This window comes from Mobula birostris, chromosome 6, assembly GCF_030028105.1.
Source record: "Mobula birostris isolate sMobBir1 chromosome 6, sMobBir1.hap1, whole genome shotgun sequence".
In the NCBI taxonomy this organism is placed as follows: Eukaryota; Metazoa; Chordata; class Chondrichthyes; order Myliobatiformes; family Myliobatidae; genus Mobula; species Mobula birostris.
This window is the reverse complement of record NC_092375.1, coordinates 18587889-18608054: the sequence shown is the minus strand read 5'-3', so window position 1 is coordinate 18608054 and position 20166 is coordinate 18587889. Positions and strand designations below refer to the sequence as shown.

Genomic DNA, 20166 nt, shown 5'->3' with positions numbered 1-20166 from the left:
TTACTCGAAGCTGACAACCAACTTTCTCATAGCATTTAATCAGACGATTTTTGTGATACATCATTATCCCATAATGTTCTTTGTTTCTCCAATTGAAGCCAAAGGTTATCTTTATGTTTTTCCCCTTCAAAGAACGTTAAGGAAACTGCAGTCCAGTGATAATTATAATAGAAATTAACAATAAGCAGCCATTGCCTTCATGCTCTTTTGCATACTTCAGGTTAAAACAAAAGCAGTGCAAGTTTATGGCTGAAGTTACACTAATCTTCAACAATAGTTATGAAATTTAGCACAGATTCTTCTGGGACCTGTCTCATCATCTTCCTGCATTTCCTTTCCATCAGTTTAAGTAAATTGTATGTTAACAGTCTTCAAGAAGAGTTTGAATTACACCAAAAAATAAACACATTGATAGATAGATATCGACTACAACCACAATTTGTGGCAGATTGAAAATAAAAGAAATGGGTACGATTTAAGATGCAAAATATTTTTAATCCATTACCAGACAGTAACAATGCTTATCTGGGTACTACACATGCCAACAATGCAGCAGCAGCTATAACACCATCAGACATAGGTGCAGAATGAGACCATTTGGCCCCATCAAGTCTGCTCTGCTATTCCATCAAGACCAAATTATCTCTCTCAACCCCATTCACTTGCCTTCTCCCCATAACAGTTGACATCCTGACTAAACAAGAATCTTTCAACCTCCATTTTGAATATATTCAAAGACTTGGCCTCCACAGCCATCTGAGGCAAAACCGTAAAAAGAATTTTGGCAGTCACTTTACTATAACTTGAGGAACAGAAAGACTCAATACATGAATAAGCAAGTGGACACTCCACTCCAACATCCGATTAAAGCATGACTGATCGACTGCAACTTTAACTCTGTATTTTCTTACCCATCTATCTAACCGTATCTTAAAAAATGTTCTAATACTACTCTTCCACTTTTTTTGGAGAAAGAGCTCGAAAGATTCTCACTTCAGGAAAAAAGTCATTTCCATTTTAGATGAGGTGTTGTAAGTGAGGAAACAGATTCAATAGGTGTCAAGGGTGAGGACTCTGGACACAGTCTTGGTAGAAAAGGATTTTACTTACAGAAGGCAAACATGGGAAAATGGCAACAGAAGCAACACACACAATTTACAGTAGTCAGATCAGCAATAAAACACGTGGACAATTAATAAAGTCGCGTGGGAACAAAGTACACGCACACCACCCCCCCCCGCCCCAAAGGGAAAAGCCAATACGATACCCAACACCCTTGACTCTGTGCGGGCACGGCTGTTATGATATTAGGGACGATACCCACACCCCTAACCCTATTCAATGCACAACTCACCAATGGCAGGGTGGTCCCTCGGAGGTAGCAAAAAAAAGAGAAAGGGTCAAGCACACGTGTCTTCCTTTATAGTGCAGCAGGGCTGATGAGTCCAGCCCAGGTGATTCACAGGGAAGCCAATGGCTTGGTGCCAGCAGGGTTAAGCTGATTACAAAGGCCAATTGCCCGAGGCCAAGTGCAAGGCTAATTAAAGGGGCCAATGGTTAGGTGTGCATTGATCGACGAGGAGGGTCAAACCTTGATTGGCAGATGGTGTGTCTTCCGACCAGGTAGTGGGCAGTGCTGTCACGTGACAGTCACGACCCCTCCAATACAGTCCACCCCTCAGAAGCCACAGCACTTGTCAAGCATTACATGTAACACAGTGAGAAGGAAAGTAATATATCTTAATGGAAGATATATTAACTATTTCTAAGGTTAACGCTAATCGTGACTATATTGAACTAAAGAAAGGCAGACGTGCTCTTAAGAATTTGGCAAGCACAACATAGTATACAAACAGCGATAATAACGAGAATGAGTGCCATCGACCAGTGGATGACAGTTGCCCACCACTCCTCCAGGGACCCAAACGGCCACCAGTTTCTCCATGAAGTGTCATGCTGGAGGAGCTGGTCCCTTGATTTTGAATTTTAGCCACCGAGTCCTAAATGTGAGCAGCCAAGTGGGTGATGTTACTTGACTCATCAGGGATAAACGTGCAGCACTTCTTACCAATCACAGTACTGCACAGGTACCAGCATCAGCCGCGAGTAGGTAATCCAGGGCCAGTCGATTCTGCAGGGCGACCATCCTGACGGCCGCCAGCTCTGCCGCCATTCGGGTGAATGCATCTTCGGTGTGTTGCAGTGCCACTGCCGTTTCGTTGGCCAGCATCTCGAGCACACTGGTCATCAGGATCACCTCACGGGACAATCAGGCCATGCCATACCTGGGAAAGGCTATGATCCCAGAACCTCCCCGCCTCCGTAATGGCCCTCTTGTCCCGGGTGGCCGCTGTATGCCGGGTGCTCCCACAGGTCGTTCAGGGGATGGATGAAGGGCAACACATACACTGGAAAGCAACAACCGTACCAGCTCGCAGGGAGCCACAGGTAGGTGCGGTGGCTGCAAATCCAGTGGGTCCCGTTCAAAGTCCGGGGAGCCCCCAGCTTAACGGCACCATCGGCAGTGGTCACTGGGGCGCCCGGACACCAGTCTTGCTCACAGTCACTGTGGCCAACTGCAAGGTTGGAACTGCGCTCATTTCGGAGCCTGCACCAATATTCCCTGGGTCTGCTCTCTGGCTGAGGGATAACCCTGAGATTCGGGACTTGGGTGGAGGTCAAATTGTAGGGAGGGAGATACCAGTTCCTGAAGCACCCACTCCATCGGAGATCGCTGGAAGAGATGTTATGTAGTGGTGAGGGACTGCCATTAGGGGCCCCCCCCCAAACAGATATACCAAAACCCACAGGAGCATACAGTCTCTGTAAACAGTTCATTTCAGAGTCATCTGGGGGATCGGTGTGGGTGGCAGGGCGTCATGAGCATGTGCTGGGGTTTACGTGCAGATCCAGCAGTCCGATCTGCTGATGCCGCTGGCGAACTTGTAAGCGACCCTGAGGAAGGTGTTGGCAGCTGTCCCGAAGCCAATCATCGCAGTGACCAGGAGGGATGACTGGAGTAATGCCATTGTCCTGTAGGGGGTGGCGGGGGTGAGGAACAGACTCATTCTCGTCAGGTATGTAGACAAGTCAGTTTTACCCAAAATTGCTACCCAACGGGTGTCACCTGGACCGCGTGCAAGAACTTCTCCCTTCCGAGGGGGACCGGACCTTGTGGCCGTCGTATCCATACTCTCCCCGAGTCCTCGGTCTCGGGGGGGGGGGGGGGGTTCGGTGTTTTCTAAGTTGGGGGATGGGGAGTGTGCCAGTTAGCAGGACAATGTTGGCAGATGGGGCAGTTGGCAACAGAGGTCTTACATTGATCTAGTGTGAGGGCGACCCCAAATTGCTCTGCCCAATGCCATGTACTGTCGGCCCCTAGATGGCCACCTTTGCGGTGTGCCCACACAGCAAGCACACTGAAGTCGGTTTCTGGTGGGGAAGTGGTGGCGCGGCATATTTGGGCAGCCTGGTCCACAGTGGCGTTATGTTTTGCTTCGTCAGTGGGGTGGACTGTATTGAAGGGGTCGTGACGGTCACGTGACAGCACTGCCCATTTGCCTGGTCGAAAGACATGCTACTTGCCAATCAAGGTTAGACCCCTCCTCACCCATCAATGCACACCTAACCATTGGCCCCTTTAATTAGCCTTGTACTTGACCTCGGGCAATTGGCCTTTGTAATCAGCTTAACCCTGCTGGCACCAAGCCATTGGCTTCCCTGTGAATCACCTGGGCTGGACTCATCAGCCCTGCTGCACTATAAAGGAAGACACATGTGCTTGACCTTTTCTCTTTTTTTTGCTACCTCCGAGGGACCACCCTGCCATTGGTGAGTTGTGCATTGAATAGGGTTAGGGGTGTGGGTATCGTCCCTAATATCATAACAGCCGTGCCTGCACAGAGTCAAGGGTGTTGGGTATCGTATTGGCTTTTTCCTTGGGGGGCGGAGGGGGGGTGTGGGTGTGTATATACTTTGTTCCCACACGATTTTAGGGTACCTCATTTCTCTTTTCCCACTCACTTAGCCTATCAGTATCCCTTTACTAGATTCCTTTTCATAACCTACAATCCTATATACCATTATGTTAGTGACAAATCGAGCAATCATACCATTGTTCCCTTCCACCAAGTTAATTATATAAACTAACAAGACTGAAGGCTGATCTCTGTGACATTTTGTAATATGGTGCCAACACATTTATGCTCCTCTTTTCTCTGAGCCATCTAGTGATTTTAGTGGTGCCTCAAAAAGGTGGCATCCATCATTAGGACCCCCTCCATCCAGGTCATGTCCTCTTCTCACTGCCACCATCAGGAAGGAGGTACAGAAGCCTGAAGGCGCACACTCAGTGATTCAGGAACAGCTTCTTCCCCTCTGCCACCCGATTCCTAAATGGACACTGAACCCATGAACACCACCTCACTACTTTTCTGTTTTTGCAGTACTTATTTTAATTCAGCTATTTAATATATATATATATATATATATATATATAAACACTATATAGTGTGTGTGTATGTATACATACACACATATATACACAATCATACACACACACACAGGTAATTCACAGGTTTTAAAAAATATTACCATGTATTGCATCGTAATGCTGCTGCAAAGTTAACAAACTTCACAACATTGCCAGTTATATTAAACCTGATTCTGATTGTAATAACATTAAGACATGTTACATAAGAATCATTTAAATTAAAAGATATTTGCAAAAGAAGATACAATGATTGATGGTCTGTATACATCATGTTCAATATGTGCAAGGCTTTTGGAAACAAGTTGTGTTTTCACTTTCTTTCCCCGCAGAATTATTTGCATGCGTGGCTTCAGATACAAAATACTGCAATAAGCCTGAAAACAAATTGCAACACTGATTTAGCTTCAAGTCATTTACCAAAACAAATTTCAGTGAATTTCAATTCTATGTTTCAAATTATTACACAAAATAAATTAACAAGTGGAATAACTCAATGCTAGGATAAATTACAAAGTTATTTTCTCCATCAGAAGTTGATTGACTGAGACCAGTCATGTGGTTGGAGGACAGTGTGGGCGTGGGTGGGTGGGAAGGTGGAACTGGGCTTGTTTTGCTGTTGTTGTTTGGTTGGTGTGTTGTCTGTAGTTCTGCTTAACTTTGTGGGCATGCTATTTTGTCACTGGAATGAGTGGCGACACCTGAGGGCTGACCCCAGCACATTCTTAGGTTGTGTTGGTCGTTAACGCAAACAACACATTTCACTATATTTCAATAAATATACACGTGATAAATAAATGAACCTAAATCTGACTTGTTTTAAAATCAGTAACAAGCAGCTATTGCTGGCACAACAGAATTTATCACTCATCATTAATTGCCCTTAACAAGGAATTGGTATGTTGTTTTTATAAACTATTGTAGAGTTGCTCCTACTGTTCATCTGTCCCCGGCCTCATCTAGGTAGGCAAGAAATGGATCCCAGATAGCCAAAAATTTTATAATTGAATTGGTTCTCAGGAACCTGAGTCTCTCCATCTGTATGACTGAGATCATGTCAGCCATCCATCTCCAAAAGGAAGGAGGAGAGGGTGATTTCCATTCCCTCAAGATAAGTCTTTTGGCGAACTGTATCTTTAAGTAAGGGAATTCAGACAGAGAAATGAAGAGCGAGGTGATTAAAGTCAGAATGACATCCAACTTGAGCAGAAACTTTCAGACTGTGATATTCACAAGTGCCAGCTACCCTGTTCTTTGACAGTATGTGCTTAAAAACCAGATACTAGAAAATGGCAAAGCAGGAAAATTCTGCTCTGTTCAATGTAATCAGAAATAAAGCAATGCTGTGGTGATAAGATTTATCTGACATGCTATAGCCAAGACGAGGAATTCTGCAGATGCTGGAAATTCAAGCAACACACATCAAAGTTGCTGGTGAACGCAGCAGGCCAGGCAGCATCTCTAGGAAGAGGTACAGTTGACGTTTCGGGCCGAGACCTTTCGTCAGGACTAACTGAAGGAAGAGCTAGTAAGAGATTTGAAAGTGGGAGGGGGAGGGGAATATCCAAAATGATTGGAGAAGACAGCAGGGGGAGGGATGGAGACAAGAGCTGGACAGGTGATTGGCAAAAGGGATATGAGAGGATCATGGGACAGAAGGCCCAGGGAGAAGGAAAATGGGGAGGGGGTGAACCCAGAGGAGGGGCAAGGGGTATAGTCAGAGGGAGAAAACCTCCTGTACTGTACCCATTCTGATGTGTCTATCCACAGCCTCCTCTACTGTAAAGATGAAGCCACACTTAGGTTGGAGGAACACCACCTTATATTCCATCTGGGTAGCCTCCAACCCGACGGCATGAACATTGACTTCTCTAACTTCCGCTAATGCCCCACCTCCCCCTCATACCCCATCAGTTATTTATTTATACACACACACACACACGCTTTCTCTCTCTCTCTCTCTCTCTCTCTCTCCCTTTGTCCCTCTGACTATACCCCTTGCCCCTCCTCTGGGTTTCCCCCCCCCTCCCCCTTTTCCTTCTCCCTGGGCCTCCTGTCCCATGATCCTCTCATATCCTCTTTTGCTAATCACCTGTCCAGCTCTTAGCTCCGTCCCTCCCGCTCCTGTCTTCTCCTATCATTTTGGATCTCCCCCTCCCCCTCCCACTTTCAAATCTCTTACTAGCTCTTCCATTAGTTAGTCCTCATGAAAGGTCTCAGCCTGAAATGTCGACTGTAGCTGTTCCTAGAGATGCTGCCTGGCCTGCTGCATTCACCATCAACTTTGATGTGTGTTGCTATAGCCAAGAACTATCTGATTTTGTAAATTTATTATTTGCAAGTACATATGCAAGGAAAATTAACTTACTCGTAATGAATAATCACTTTCAATGGGCACAAGGTGATCCATCCGATCCTGCCTTTTGTATTTTCTCTTCTCTGCAATGTCACTTAAAATATCTTCAGGAATTCTGATATCATACTTGTCGGATTCAAAGTCAAACTCTGGCTTTCCTTCCTTGGTTCTAGAAATAAAATACCTCCATTAAATCTTGAATACACAATCTTCAACTTAAAATTAACTTTTTCCCCCCATATTTGAATTAAAAACAGAAAATACTAGAAATAACCAGTAGGTTAGGTAACATCTGTGGAGATGTCAGAGTTGTGGTAAGGCAAAGGTTGAAGACAACATCCTCCAAGCAAGATTGCTGGGGCAGTTCTACTCAACCTAAGCAAGTGAGGACTCCTAAGTGAGACCAACAGATCCATCCCTGCTTACTGCAGATGAGGTAAGGAAGGATGTCTGCAGCAGTGTGTAGTCAAGCCAGACAAGTGGAGCCTCTGAAATGAGAGCATCCTGGCCAGAATAGCTGGGGCAGTGCATAATCAACCCAAACAAGTGGAGCCTCAAAAGTGAGACCTTTTCTTTGAAGAACGTAGCCGCCATTTACACAATAGAGGGTGGCGGCGACAGACGGGATAAGAACATGATGGAGGGATGTGAAGTGCACTTAACAACTAAAGACAATTGATTTACTAACTTCAAAGTATCATCAGTAGTTTCTGCAACACACATCAAAGCTGCTGGTGAACGCAGCAGGCCAGGCAGCGTCTCTAGGAAGAGGTACAGACGACGTTTCGGGCCGGAACCCTTCGTCAGGACTGAAGAATGAAGGAGGGGAAAGGATTTGAAGAATGATTGTAGGTTCGGTTGAAAGACCAGTAATTTGAAAGACAAAGGGGTGGGAGAGGGGAAGCATCAATGTCCTAGGCAGGAAAACAATGGGTAGTAGAAAGAGGCAGAACCATGAGGGAGGTTATAGGCAGCTGGGGGAGGGGGCAAAGTGAAACAGGGATAGAGGAAGGGAGGGGTAGAGAATTACCCGAAGTTGGAGAATCCTATGTTCATACCAAGGGGCAGTAGTTTCTATTGACTTTTAACACCTTTATTGCGAAGGGGGATTGATCTTGGAATTCAAACATACACAAATATTCAATGTCTGAAACTGAGAAACCATTTCTGTCCTGCCTTCAGTACAGTTTGGTGACAGGCCAAGCTGTTCTCCTTGTGCACAAGTAAAATACAGTATGATTGAGGAGTAAGTGCGCGAAACAAGAGTTAACATCAATTACCTTTCACCTCTTCTCCTTACAAAAAAAATTAGTTTCACGCACCAGTTAAAACCATTCTTACTGTTTTATGTTCCAAATTATAATCCTTGTTCCTCTTCTGTAAGGAATAGCTTCCAGCTCTGCTAGTAGCTCCTTTTCAGTGTTGAATAAAGAAGAGGACAAAATTGCTTTCAAGCTTAATTGCATGTCTTCAGATAAAAGCTTTTGTAAAAGTTGTGTTAAGGAATAAAACCATATTCAAATATACTGCCATATTTAATTCAAACAACCTTATTTTTACTTTATCTAATTAGGATCACATCTTTGAATATCAAGAGCAAATAGAAAATAATGCATAAGCATTGAATCAAGCCAAATCCTGATCCCTACATGGAGCTGTCTTGCACCAAGTCATTTAACAATATTTCTTAAATTGAAAATGCTTCAAAGGTTAATGAAAATAAACTTGCTGTGATAACAAAGTAGAAAATACTCTGCCTTCTTTCCCATTGAACCTGGCAGTAAATGAGGATAATCTGAGTCGCCAGAGCAACACACACAAAATGCTGGAGGAACTCAGCAGATCAGCCAGCACCGACGGAGAGGAATAAACGTTTAGGGCCGAGACCCTTTATCAGAACCCAGTATGAATCTTAGCAACATAGCAGATCGTTCTTAATGAAGTACAAATATTAAGCGAAATGTTACAATCTCTTAAGACTGTTACCATCTATGCAACTTATAAAATTATAAATCTGAAATGTAAAATTCTATTACAGTGCTATAGGTGTGTAAGACATCCATTATTCATAGAACCATAATAACAAGAATTCATTCTCTCTAGGAGGAGTTAAAAGGTAAACTGGCAAGATAAAACTAAATATATCATTGTCTGACAAATGTGAAGAAGTCTTCAGACCAACAACAAATTACATATTGGTGATGCAATGAGAATTCATGCGCAACATGCAGTACATTTTCCATAGCCATAAAATAACACAGGTACCAAGCGAACAATTTGTCTACTGGCACAACAGGTCCACAGCAGATGCCATCTCACTGGCTCTTCACTCAACCCTGGAACATCTGGACAGCATACATCTCAATGTTCTTTATCAGCTGCAGCTCAGCAATCAATACTATTATTCCCTCAAAACTAAATAATAAGTTTCAAGATCTTGTCCTCAGTGCCTCCCTTCAAAACTAAATAATAAGTTTCAAGATCTTGTCCTCAGTGCCTCCTTGTGCAATTGGGATCCCCGATTTCTCCACCTGCAGACCCCAGTCAGTTCAAATTGGCAACATTTCTTCTACAATCTCCATCAATGCAGGTGCACCAGAAGGTTGTGTGCTTAGCCCCCCCCCCCCGCTCTACTCGCTTTACACTTATGACTGTGGCTAAACACAGCTCCAATGCCATAATTAAGTTTGCCATGGTGGGCCAAGTCAAAGGTGGTGATAAATCAATATATAGGAGGGGGACTGAAAATCAGGCTGAGTGATGCCACAACAATCTCTTACTCAATGTTAGCAAGACCAAGGAGCTGATTATTGACATCAGAAGGATGAAACTAGAAGTCCATGAGCCAGTCCTCATAGGGGGATCAGAGGTGGAAATGGTCAGAAACGTAAAATACCTCGGTGTTATCATTTTAGGGATCCTGGGCATAGCACATTAAGTGCAATTATCAAGAAAGCACAACAATGCCTCTACTTCCTTAGGAGTTTGTGAAGACTTGGCATGATATCTAAAACACTGACAAACTTTTATAGATGTGTGGTGGAGAGTATACTGACTGGCTGCATTACAGCCTGGTACGGAAACAGCAATGCCCATCAGCATGGAGCATGGTTGTAGGAAAGCACCACCCACCATCAGGAACCCCCACCACCCAAGTCATGATCTCTTCTCACTGCTGCTATCAGGAAGGTGGTACAGAAGCCTCAGGACTCACACCATCAGGCTTAGGAACAGTTATCACCCCTCAGCCATTGGGTTCTTGAGCCAGAGAAAATAACTTCACTCAAGTTCACTTGCCCCATTACTGAACTGTTCCCACAACTATGGACTCAGACTTTCAAGGACTCTTCATCTCATCTCCTCAATATCTATTGTTTATTTATTTATTATTTTTGCTTTTATTTCTTTCTTTTTGTATTTGCACAGTTAGTTGTCTTTGGCACACACACTGGCTATCTGTTCTGTTGGTATAGTCTTTCATTGATTCTATTATGGTTATTGGACTTACGAAGTATGCCCACTAAAAAATTAATCTCAGGTTTAAATATGGCGATATATATGTATTTCCATATAAATTTACTTTGAACTTTGTTCATTTTCCAACAATTGTTGCATACATTCTAGTAACCAATTCAGCAGACACGACCCAACTCTCTCACTCTGTAGTAAGTAGGTATTAAGACTAATAGAAAAAGAATGCTTGAAGTGTAATACCCTGAATTTTGAATTCTTTCAAATAAAGAATAAGTTTTAAGAAAAGGATATTATTCAGGCTATATGAAATAATTGGTACTAAAACATTTTTTGCTTTCACTTCGTTAAGGTAAGTCTGAGACAAGAAGCCTATATTGCAGCCTTCTCCATTTTTTGTGAAAACTATTGCATCTTTTCCCAGACGCATCGACCCAGACTTGAAGCCATTGCCATAAAGTCCCACTGGAGGATGTCCTTTCAGTGCAACTTTCTCACTGAATCCAAAGCTGGAAAGAGAAAAAAGATTTATCAAACTCAAAATCAGAAGAACTCATGTTAAAATTAAACTATAAACTCGCATGGTCTCAAATACAATACAACGTGTAAACAAAATCATGAATTGCAACATTAAAATTCTTAATGAAATAAAAATGAGTGTTGTTGATGGGGAGGAAGATACTGCTTAGCTGGTAAGTTGAATAGAGCAGAGGAAATAGAAGCATGATACATGTGAAATAATTTATGTTGGGTCATCAATGATAGGACAAATACCATGAATGCTATGTCTGATTATTGAAGAACAAAGGAAACTTGGTGTACAAGTCCAAAGAATCCTGAAGATGGCAGTGTTAAACCTTACTTCTAATTATTACCCATTACCTGATGCAAGAACACAGTACTACGGAAGATAAAGCAAAAGCTTTTTTTTATTAGTAGCTTGCTACTGGAGAGAACCCTCCTTCAGCACTCTCTTGGAGTCTGCATCGGGGTCTCTAATTACTTGTACAAGCATGGCTCTTTTATACACATATAGTCGCGTACACTTGCTAAGCAATTGTGCAATTTCTTCATTACTTGCCCAGCAACAGTAACATAAGGTACTTGTAAGGTAATTGATCATTAGCGAATCATTGTTCTAAGAAGCTGCTTAGCATGGATAGTTCCCATTTACTTCTAAGAACCTGCTTTAGGACATTGCCTCATCAGGCATTCTTTACTTCAACCTTTGTCTAGTATTTTTAGAGAACAATATACAACATAGTTTAATATCTAATTTCTTGCATGTTGGCACACAAAATTAACCCTTTAACATCTCAGCAGCACAGATTAAATTAGTTTATTATTGTTACATGCACCAACATATGGTGAAAAACTTTATTTTGCACAACATCCATACAGATCATTTCATCACACCAGTACATGGGAAAAAGCAATTACAATATGCAGAATACAGAGTTCACGACTTCTATCTGGGACAATAAACCTGATTCTGATTCTAACAGTTACAGAGAAAGCGTAGTGAAAGCAGACAATAAAGTGCCAGACCACGCAAGATAGATGAGGTACAGAATCCATCTGACTGAAAAAATGTCAATTCAATAGTCTTTAACAGTGGGAGTGAAGTTGTCCTTGAGCCTGTTGATACACATTTACAGACTTTTGTATCTTCTGCCCAATGGGAGGATGGAGTCAGGGGTGAAAGGGGTCTTTGATTACATTGGCTGATTTACCAAGGCAGTAAGATGTATAGACAGAGCCCACAGATGGAAGGCTGGCTTTCGTGATGTGCTGAGCTGTGTCCACAACTCTCTGCAGTAAGGTGTTGAAGGTAATACACGGGATGCAAATCTTTATTTGCTGGGGCATTGAGGACATCTTCAAAAGGCAATGCATCAGAAAGGCAGCATCATCATTAAGGTCACACATCACCCAGGACATGTCCCCTTCTCATTGCTACCATCATGGAGGAGGTATAGCAGGGGTCCCCAACCTTTTTTGCACTGCGGACTGGTTTAATATTGACAATATTCTTGCAGACCAGCCGACCTGGGGCAGCCGGGGGGGGGGGGGGGGTAGGGTTGCCAATGGACAGGAGTAGCAGTCAAATACGTTGTGTTTACCCCGAAAAGACTACAATGACCATGAAGCCTTGCGCGGGCACCTGTGTGCACATGCATGTACCTGCGGATTTTTTTCTAAAAATCGTTTTTGGCCATTCTGTTCGGGGGGGGGGGGGGGTGTTAATCACGACCAGAATATAGGTGATAAGTGGCTAATACACTCAATTTCATTTCTAAAAGGGTTTATCTAACGAATTTATTAAACACACACTGCATATTTTCCTTGCATGAATATAGTGATAAGTCAATTATCAGGGGAGGACAGGGGCTTGAAGTAAGTGTTGAACGAACTTCCAGTAGAAGTGGTAGAGGCAAGTTCGATATTATAATTTAAAGAAAAATTGGATAGGTATATGGACAGGAAAGGAATGGAGGGTTATGGGCTGAGTGCAGGTCAGTAGGACTAGGTGAGAGTAGTGTTCAGCACGGACTAGCAGGACAGAGATGGCCTGTTTCCATGCTGTAATTGCTATATGGTTATATAAGTCACTTATAATCAACAGCATCATAACATTTTAAGTAATGTTTGGATATTAAACACACAGGACATATTTTCCCGGTATGAACATTATAAAATCATTGCAACACACCAATATCGCTGAATCAGTGGCAGCCCTGGGCTTGTTTTCCTGCAACAACACGGTCCCATCGAGGGGTGATGGGAGACAGCGACACTCGAAGCGGGTTCCTTATGTCCAGTATATCCTGCAATTTAGTTTTCGTTGCATTCATTGCAGAGATATGTTGGAAATGGAAGCAACGTTTTCAGTGCTTTCATGCCTATCTCAGGATATTTAGCCTTGACTTTGATCCAGAATGCCGGCAGAGATGTTATGTCAAACATACTTTTCAGCCCGTCGTCATTTGCAAGCTCGAGGAGTTGATCTCCTTCCTGCGCTGACATGGATGACGTGAGGGTAACGACCGCGCGTGCGTTCAAGCTCAACAGTGGGCTTGACAGGGAATGAGGAAAGGTTTCCTTGCGGACCGGTAGCGCATGCTTTGCGGCCCGGTGGTTGGGGACCGCTGAGGTACAGGAGCCTGAAGACACACACTCAACATTTCAGGAATAGCTTCTACCCCTCTGCCATCAGATTACTGAATGAGGAATGAACTCATGTACACTATATTACCATTATTTTTTCTTTTTTTCACTAATTATAAAATTTGATCTTTATATACACCATATTCTGGTTAATTGGGACACATTGAGAAAAGTACATTTTGACCCAATTAAGCCACTGAACCAATTAGCTGAATTTTCATGGAAATAGTTAAAAAGGTATAAAAAAGACAAGCTACCATTTAACAGAGCAATAAATTATGTATTTAAATAGAACACAGAACAAATTAGAACACTATCAATACTACTACAGAACTATAAAACTTTGTATTGACAGAGGAATTCAACCAGTGTAGGCTGTCAAGTCCTTTTGATTAACTATAATGAACAAAATCAGCACTGGCACCCAGTACAAATAATGGACTGCCTTCATATAGTGCTACAGATGATTGCATCCTTCAAATCTTCATTTTCATTGTAACATTCAAGATAATTGTCAATACCTTCAAATTCTTCATAGTTCCTAGCTTGCTGAAGCAGTGAAATTGTTTCACTTTCACTCCCGGCCGTTCTTGGCATCTCCAAGCCTAAAATCTTGCAATCAGAGTGAGCAAAATAGTCCTGAATCTCCTTACTGCTTATTTCTCACCAATGGTCAGTGACAAAAGTCACTATTTTTTGAACATCCAACTGATGCTATTTAAATACTGTTTGCTGTAAGCACGATGTAGGGTCTAATGGTCACACAGTGCACATGGCTGACAGTAGTTAGAAACTGTTCAGCTATAATCTCCTGCCCCAATTAAGCTGCATAGTGTTCCAAATAAACAAAAAGAATTCCCATTATTTCTTTAAAAGTTGTCCCAAATAATCTGCTGCCCCATTAACCAACTGTCTATTAACTATAATCCATGATATGGTGACGATCCTTGGAGAGATGGCTTATTACATTTGAGCTATTCATTAATTCAAAACATCTGCAGTATTTTGCATTTGATCTGGTGAAAACAGGAACCACAAATGCATACTATTATATGATGTAGAGTTCTACTGCTCATAATTTAAAGCTGCTCTGTTCAAATGTTCATCTATTTCTAATTGACAACTTACCTCAACATTTTGTGTAACTTCTCTTGATTCATCCCCTGGCCATTGTCAGTGAATGTCAAGCAAATATGTCCCTTTATAAAGGCCTTATCAATCCACAACTGCTTTGCATTTGCATCAGGATCATACGCGTTATCTAGAAATGCAAAACAAGAAATGAATTCATACAAATTCTCTTCAGATGCTTCTTGTGTACAAGTTAGAATTATTCCAAAAAACCAAGATTTAGAACAATTTTGTTCAAAACCTCTCATATGAAGTGAAGAAAGGATTAAGATTCGTTGGTGAGAACTGGAAATAGCTAATTAATTTCAATGACAGAATCTAGGGATATTGTAAAGAGCATCCAGGATAACTGAGTGTTACTATTATATGCTTTGAGCTTCCCAATTATGTGGATTTTCTTCCAAGGCTTATAGAAAAGGAAATCACGTACAAGTCCATATTCAGTTCAAAGGAAGAAGTACTTACTTACCCTGAAGCAGAAGAGGGGACACATATTTACTTCAAAATTGTGGCCTATACACTCTCTGATTCTACAAAGTATGACCACAAGACAAAAGTGCAGAATTATGCCATTTAGCCCATCAAGCCTGTTCCACCATTCAATCATAGCCAATTTACAGTACATTCCTTTCAATCTCATTCTCCTAACTTCTCACTGTAACCATTGGACCATAAGATACAGCAGCAGAATTAGGCCATTTGGCCCATCAAGTCTGCTCCACCATTTCATCATGACTGATCCATTTCCCTCTCAGTCTAAATGTTCTGCCTTCTCCCATATCCCTTCATGCCCTGACTAATCAAGAATTTATCAACCTCTTGCCTTAAACACATCCAATGACTTGGCCTCCACATCCACTTATCGCAACAAACTCCACAGATTCATCACCCTCGGGCTGAAGAAATCCCTCCTGATCACTGTTCTAAAGGGATGTTCTTGTATTCTGAGGCTGTGCCTCTGTCCTAGACTACCCCACTATAGGAAACATCCTCTCCACATCCACTCTATCTAGGCCTTTCAATAGTCGATAGGTTTCAACGAGATTCCCCCCTCATTCTTCTAAACTACAGCCAATTCAGGCCCAGAGCCATCAAACGCTCCTCATACATTAACCCTTTCACTCCCAGGATCATTCTCGTAAACATCACCTGGATCCTCTCCAATGCCAGCACATCCTTTCTTAGATAAAGGGCCCAAAGGCACTTACAAAATTTCAAGTGCGGTCTGACCAATACATTATAAAACCTCAGCAATATATCCTTTTTTTTATATTTTGGAAATGAAATACAGGCGTGCCCCGCTTTTCGAATGTTCACTTTACGAAACCTCACTGTTACGAAAGACCTACATTAGTTACCTGTTTTCGCTAACGGAAGGTGTTTTCACTGTTACGAAAAAAGCAGCACGCGAGAAAAACAGCGCACGATAAAAGGCAGCTCGCGAGAAAAAAGTAGCGCCCGCCCCGAGCAGCCGCTCTCCCCCGGATTCGGAACAGCATTCTCGCCGGCACTGCTTAAACACGTGCCTGTGAGCAGCCGTTAGTAAGAAGTTCTAAGGTATCAGAAAAGCCTAAAAGAACTCGTAAGGGTGTTGCAACTTAGCGTAAAACTAGACATAATTAAGCGTTTCGACAACGGTGAACGAAGTAAGGACAAAGTGAGTTTGGCTTGTGGAAGTTGACGAAGATGATGTTGAAGAGGTTTTGGCATCCCATAACCAAGAATAGAGAGGTTAAGAGCTGATGCAATTGGAAGAGGAAAGGATAACAATCAAAATCAAATGCAGTAGCGAACAGACCGAAAGTGAAGTCATCCAGGAACTGAACGTGAAGCAACCGTGTGAGATTTTCGCTGCAATGATAAAGTACGACTTTAATTTTGAAAGGGTACGTCAGTTTAGGGCATAATTGCAAGATGGTTTTCAAAGAACTGTATGATAGAAAAATGAGCGAGGCTAGCAGTCAAGCATAGTCGTTTTTCAAGCCTTCCACATCAGCCACCGCTGATGACGAACCTCGACCTTCCAAATCGAGGCAAGCAGATGTAGAAGAAGATGACCTGCTTGCCCTGATCGACGATGAGATGACACCCCAGTGTCCCACCACCCCAACCCCCGGGCGCGGACAGATACCGATTCGCTGAGAATGCAGCGGTAGCTGGGAGGCACCTAGCACGTCTTTAAGAAAAAAGCCGAAATAAACAAGCTAATTAATTAGGTGCCGCCCAGCACGTAATGTCGGCCCAGATCAGAGGCAATTACCAATTGCGTCGCCTCTGAACTGGGCCGATATTTATGTGCCGGGTGGCACCTAATTAATTATCTTATTTATTTCGTTTTTTTTCTTAAAGATGTGCTGGATGCGTCCCGGCTACTGCTGTACCCCTGCATGCTTCGTGGATCAGTATCGGTCCGTGGCCTGGAGGATGGGGGCCACTGCACCAACCCAACCTCCGAAGACTCAGCCTAACACACCATCATCAGTGTGCTCGGCACTGTCCCAATTCCGGTAAGTGATACTACACTGTACATACATTATTTCTACAAACGTACTTTATATAGGCTGTGTATTTTTGTGTGTTATTTGGTATGATTTAGCAGCTTCATAGCTTAAAGGTTACAGGAGAACGCTTGCGTGAGATTTTCGCTACGGAGAACAGTGCAGGCAATCGTTGTAGAGAAGTATTTCTACTTTATATAGGCTGTGTATTTATCATATCATTACTGCTTTTACTATATGTTACTGTTATTTTAGGTTTTGTGTGTTATTTAGCATGATTTGGTAGGTTATTTTTGGGTCTGCGAACGCTCACAAATTTTTCCCATATAAATAAATGGTAATTGCTTCTTCGTTTTACGACTGTCCGGCTAACGAACCGTTTCCTAGGAACACTCTACCTTCGGATGGCAGGGGAAACCTGTAAAGCAATTCTACCAACACAGAGGTACAGATACTGTCTTCTGGAAAATATGCATATGTAGAGAAGCAAAACAAGAAATGTATTCACACAAATTCACTTCAGATGTTACTTCTGTACAAGTTTTAATTTTTCCAAGAAACAAAGATTTATAATAATTTTGTTCACAACCTCCCACTTGAAGTTATCTTGTGGAATTTACAGCAAGGCAAGGGTTAACAATGTCCAAGCTGGTGTTCCCCCCCCCCTTCTTTCTTCCATGGCCTTTTGTTCTCTCCTATCAGATTTCCCCCCTCTCCAGCCCTGTATCTCTCTCACCAATCAACTTCTCAGCTCTTTACTTCACCCCCCACCCCCCGAACCTCCCGGTTTCACCTACCACCTTATGTTTCTCCCTCCTCTACCCCCCACCTTTGAACTCTGACTCCTCATCTTTTTTTTTATCCCGTCCTGCTGAAGGGTCTTAGCCCAAATCATCGACTATACTCCTTTCCATAGATGCTACCAGCCCTGCTGAGTTCCTCCAGCATTTCATGTGTGTTGCAAGGAAAAATTACAGATGGGAACGCAGACAACCCAAGCAAGAAGGGTCTTTGAAGAGCATAGCTTCCCTTTGTATAGCAGTTTACACTTTCTGGAGATGAGATAAAAATATAACAAAAAGATGCAAAACACGCACACACCACCTAAAGTACCAACTTCAAATTTTCATTTTTGAAAGCTTGTAATTTCTATTGACTTTTAACACTTTAATTGTGAATGGCAACTGATCTTGCAAGTAAGGAATTTACTCATACATAGTTACCAAATAGTCAGTTCCCCATAAACATAGACCTAACCAGTTCCCCTCTACCACCACTCTCCTCCATCTAGCGGAATTATTCCTTACTCTTAATAATTTCTCCTTTGGCTCCTCCCACTTCCTCCAAACTAAAGGTGTAGCCATGGGCACCCATATGGGTCCCAGCTATGCCTGCCTTTTTGTTGGCTTTGTGGAACAGTCCATGTTTCAAGCCTATACTGGTATCCGTCCCCAACTTTTCCTTCGCTACATCGATGACTGCATTGGCGCTGCTTCCTGCACGCATGCTGAGTTTGTTGACTTCATTAGCTTTGCCTCCAACTTTCACCCTGCCCTCAAATTTACCTGGTCCATTTCTGACACCTCCTTCCGCTTTCTTGATCTTTCTGTCTCTATCTCTGGAGACAGCTTATCTACTGATGTCTACTATAAGCCTACGGACCCTCACAGCTACCTGGACTATTCCTCTTCCCACTCTGTCTCTTGCAAAAATGACATCCCCTTTTCGTATTTCCTCTGTCTCCGCCGCATCTGCTCTCAGGATGAGGCTTTTCATTCCAGGACGAAGGAGATGTCTTTCTTTTTTAAAGAAAGGGGCTTCCCTTCCTCCACCATCAACTCTGCTCTCAAACGCATCTCTCCCTTTTCATGCACATCTGCTCTCACCCCATCCTCCCGCCACACCACTAGGGATAGGGTTCCCCTTATCCTCACCTACCACCCCACCAGCCTCCGGGTCCAACATATAATTCTCCGTAACTTCTGCCACCTCCAACGAGATCCCACCACCAAGCACATCTTTCCCTCTCCCCCTTTTCTGCTTTCCGCAGGGATCGCTCCCTATGCGACTCCCTTGTCCATCCATCCCCCCCATCCCTTCCCACCGATCTCCCTCCCGGCACTTATATTTGTAAGTGGAACAAGTGCTACACATGCCCTTACACTTCCTCTCTCACCACCAATCAGGGCCCCAGACTGTCCTTCCAGGTGAGGCGACACTTCACCTGTCAGTCGGCTGGTGTGATATACTGCGTCCGGTGCTCCCGATGCTGCCTTCTATATATTGGTGAGACCCGACGCAGACTGGGAGACCGTTTCGCTGAACACCTACACTCTGTCCGCCAGAGAAAGCAGGATCTCCCAGTGGCCATACATTTTAATTCCACATCCCATTCCGATATGGCTGTTGGGTCTGAAGGCTGTTAAGTCCCCGGGACCTGATGGTCTGCATCCCAGGGTACTTAAGGAGGTGGCTTTAGAAATCGTGGACGTATTGGTAATCATTTTCCAATGTTCTATAGATTCAGGATCAGTTCCTGTGGATTGGAGGGTGGCTAATGTTGTCCCTCTCTTCAAGAAGGGAGGAAGGGAGGAAGAGAGAAAACAGGGAATTATAGACCAGTTAGCCTGACGTTGGTGGTGGGAAAGATGCTGGAGTCAATTATAAAAATGAAATTACGACACATCTGGATAGTAGTAGCAGGATTGGTCCAAGTAAGCATGGATTTACGAAGGGAAAATCGTGCTTGACTAATCTTCTGGAATTTTTTGAGGATGTAACTATGAAAATGGACAAGGGAGAGCCAGTGGATGTAGTGTACCTAGACTTTCAGAAAGCTTTTGATAAAGTCCCACATAGGAGATTAGTGGGCAAAATTAGGGCACATGGTATTGGGGGCAGAGTACTGACATGGATTGAAAATTGGCTGGCTGATAGAAAACAAAGAGTAGCGATTAACGGGTCCCTTTCGGAATGGCAGGCGGTGACCAGTGGGGTACCGCAGGGTTCAGTGCTGGGACCACAGCTGTTTACAATATATATTAATGATTTAG

General features: G+C 43.1%; 1 protein-coding gene across 3 annotated transcripts in view; it reads right to left on the bottom strand.

Moving 5' to 3' along the window:
* Positions 1–20166, bottom strand: part of LOC140198827 (MORC family CW-type zinc finger protein 3-like) — a 98775-nt gene that overhangs the window by 47212 nt on the left and 31397 nt on the right. For 2 of the 3 annotated variants that reach the window (XM_072259930.1, XM_072259928.1), the window contains exons 3-8: positions 14613–14745; positions 10611–10825; positions 8187–8331; positions 6858–7014; positions 4738–4866; positions 5–124 (exon numbers count right to left, since the gene is read on the bottom strand). In XM_072259930.1, the coding sequence (XP_072116031.1) occupies positions 5–124; positions 4738–4866; positions 6858–7014; positions 8187–8331; positions 10611–10825; positions 14613–14745 (899 nt within the window). Of the gene's footprint in view, positions 1–4; positions 125–4737; positions 4867–6857; positions 7015–8186; positions 8332–10610; positions 10826–11198; positions 11451–14612; positions 14746–20166 lie in introns of those variants that run through there. The other variant, XM_072259929.1, reaches the window with a different exon arrangement.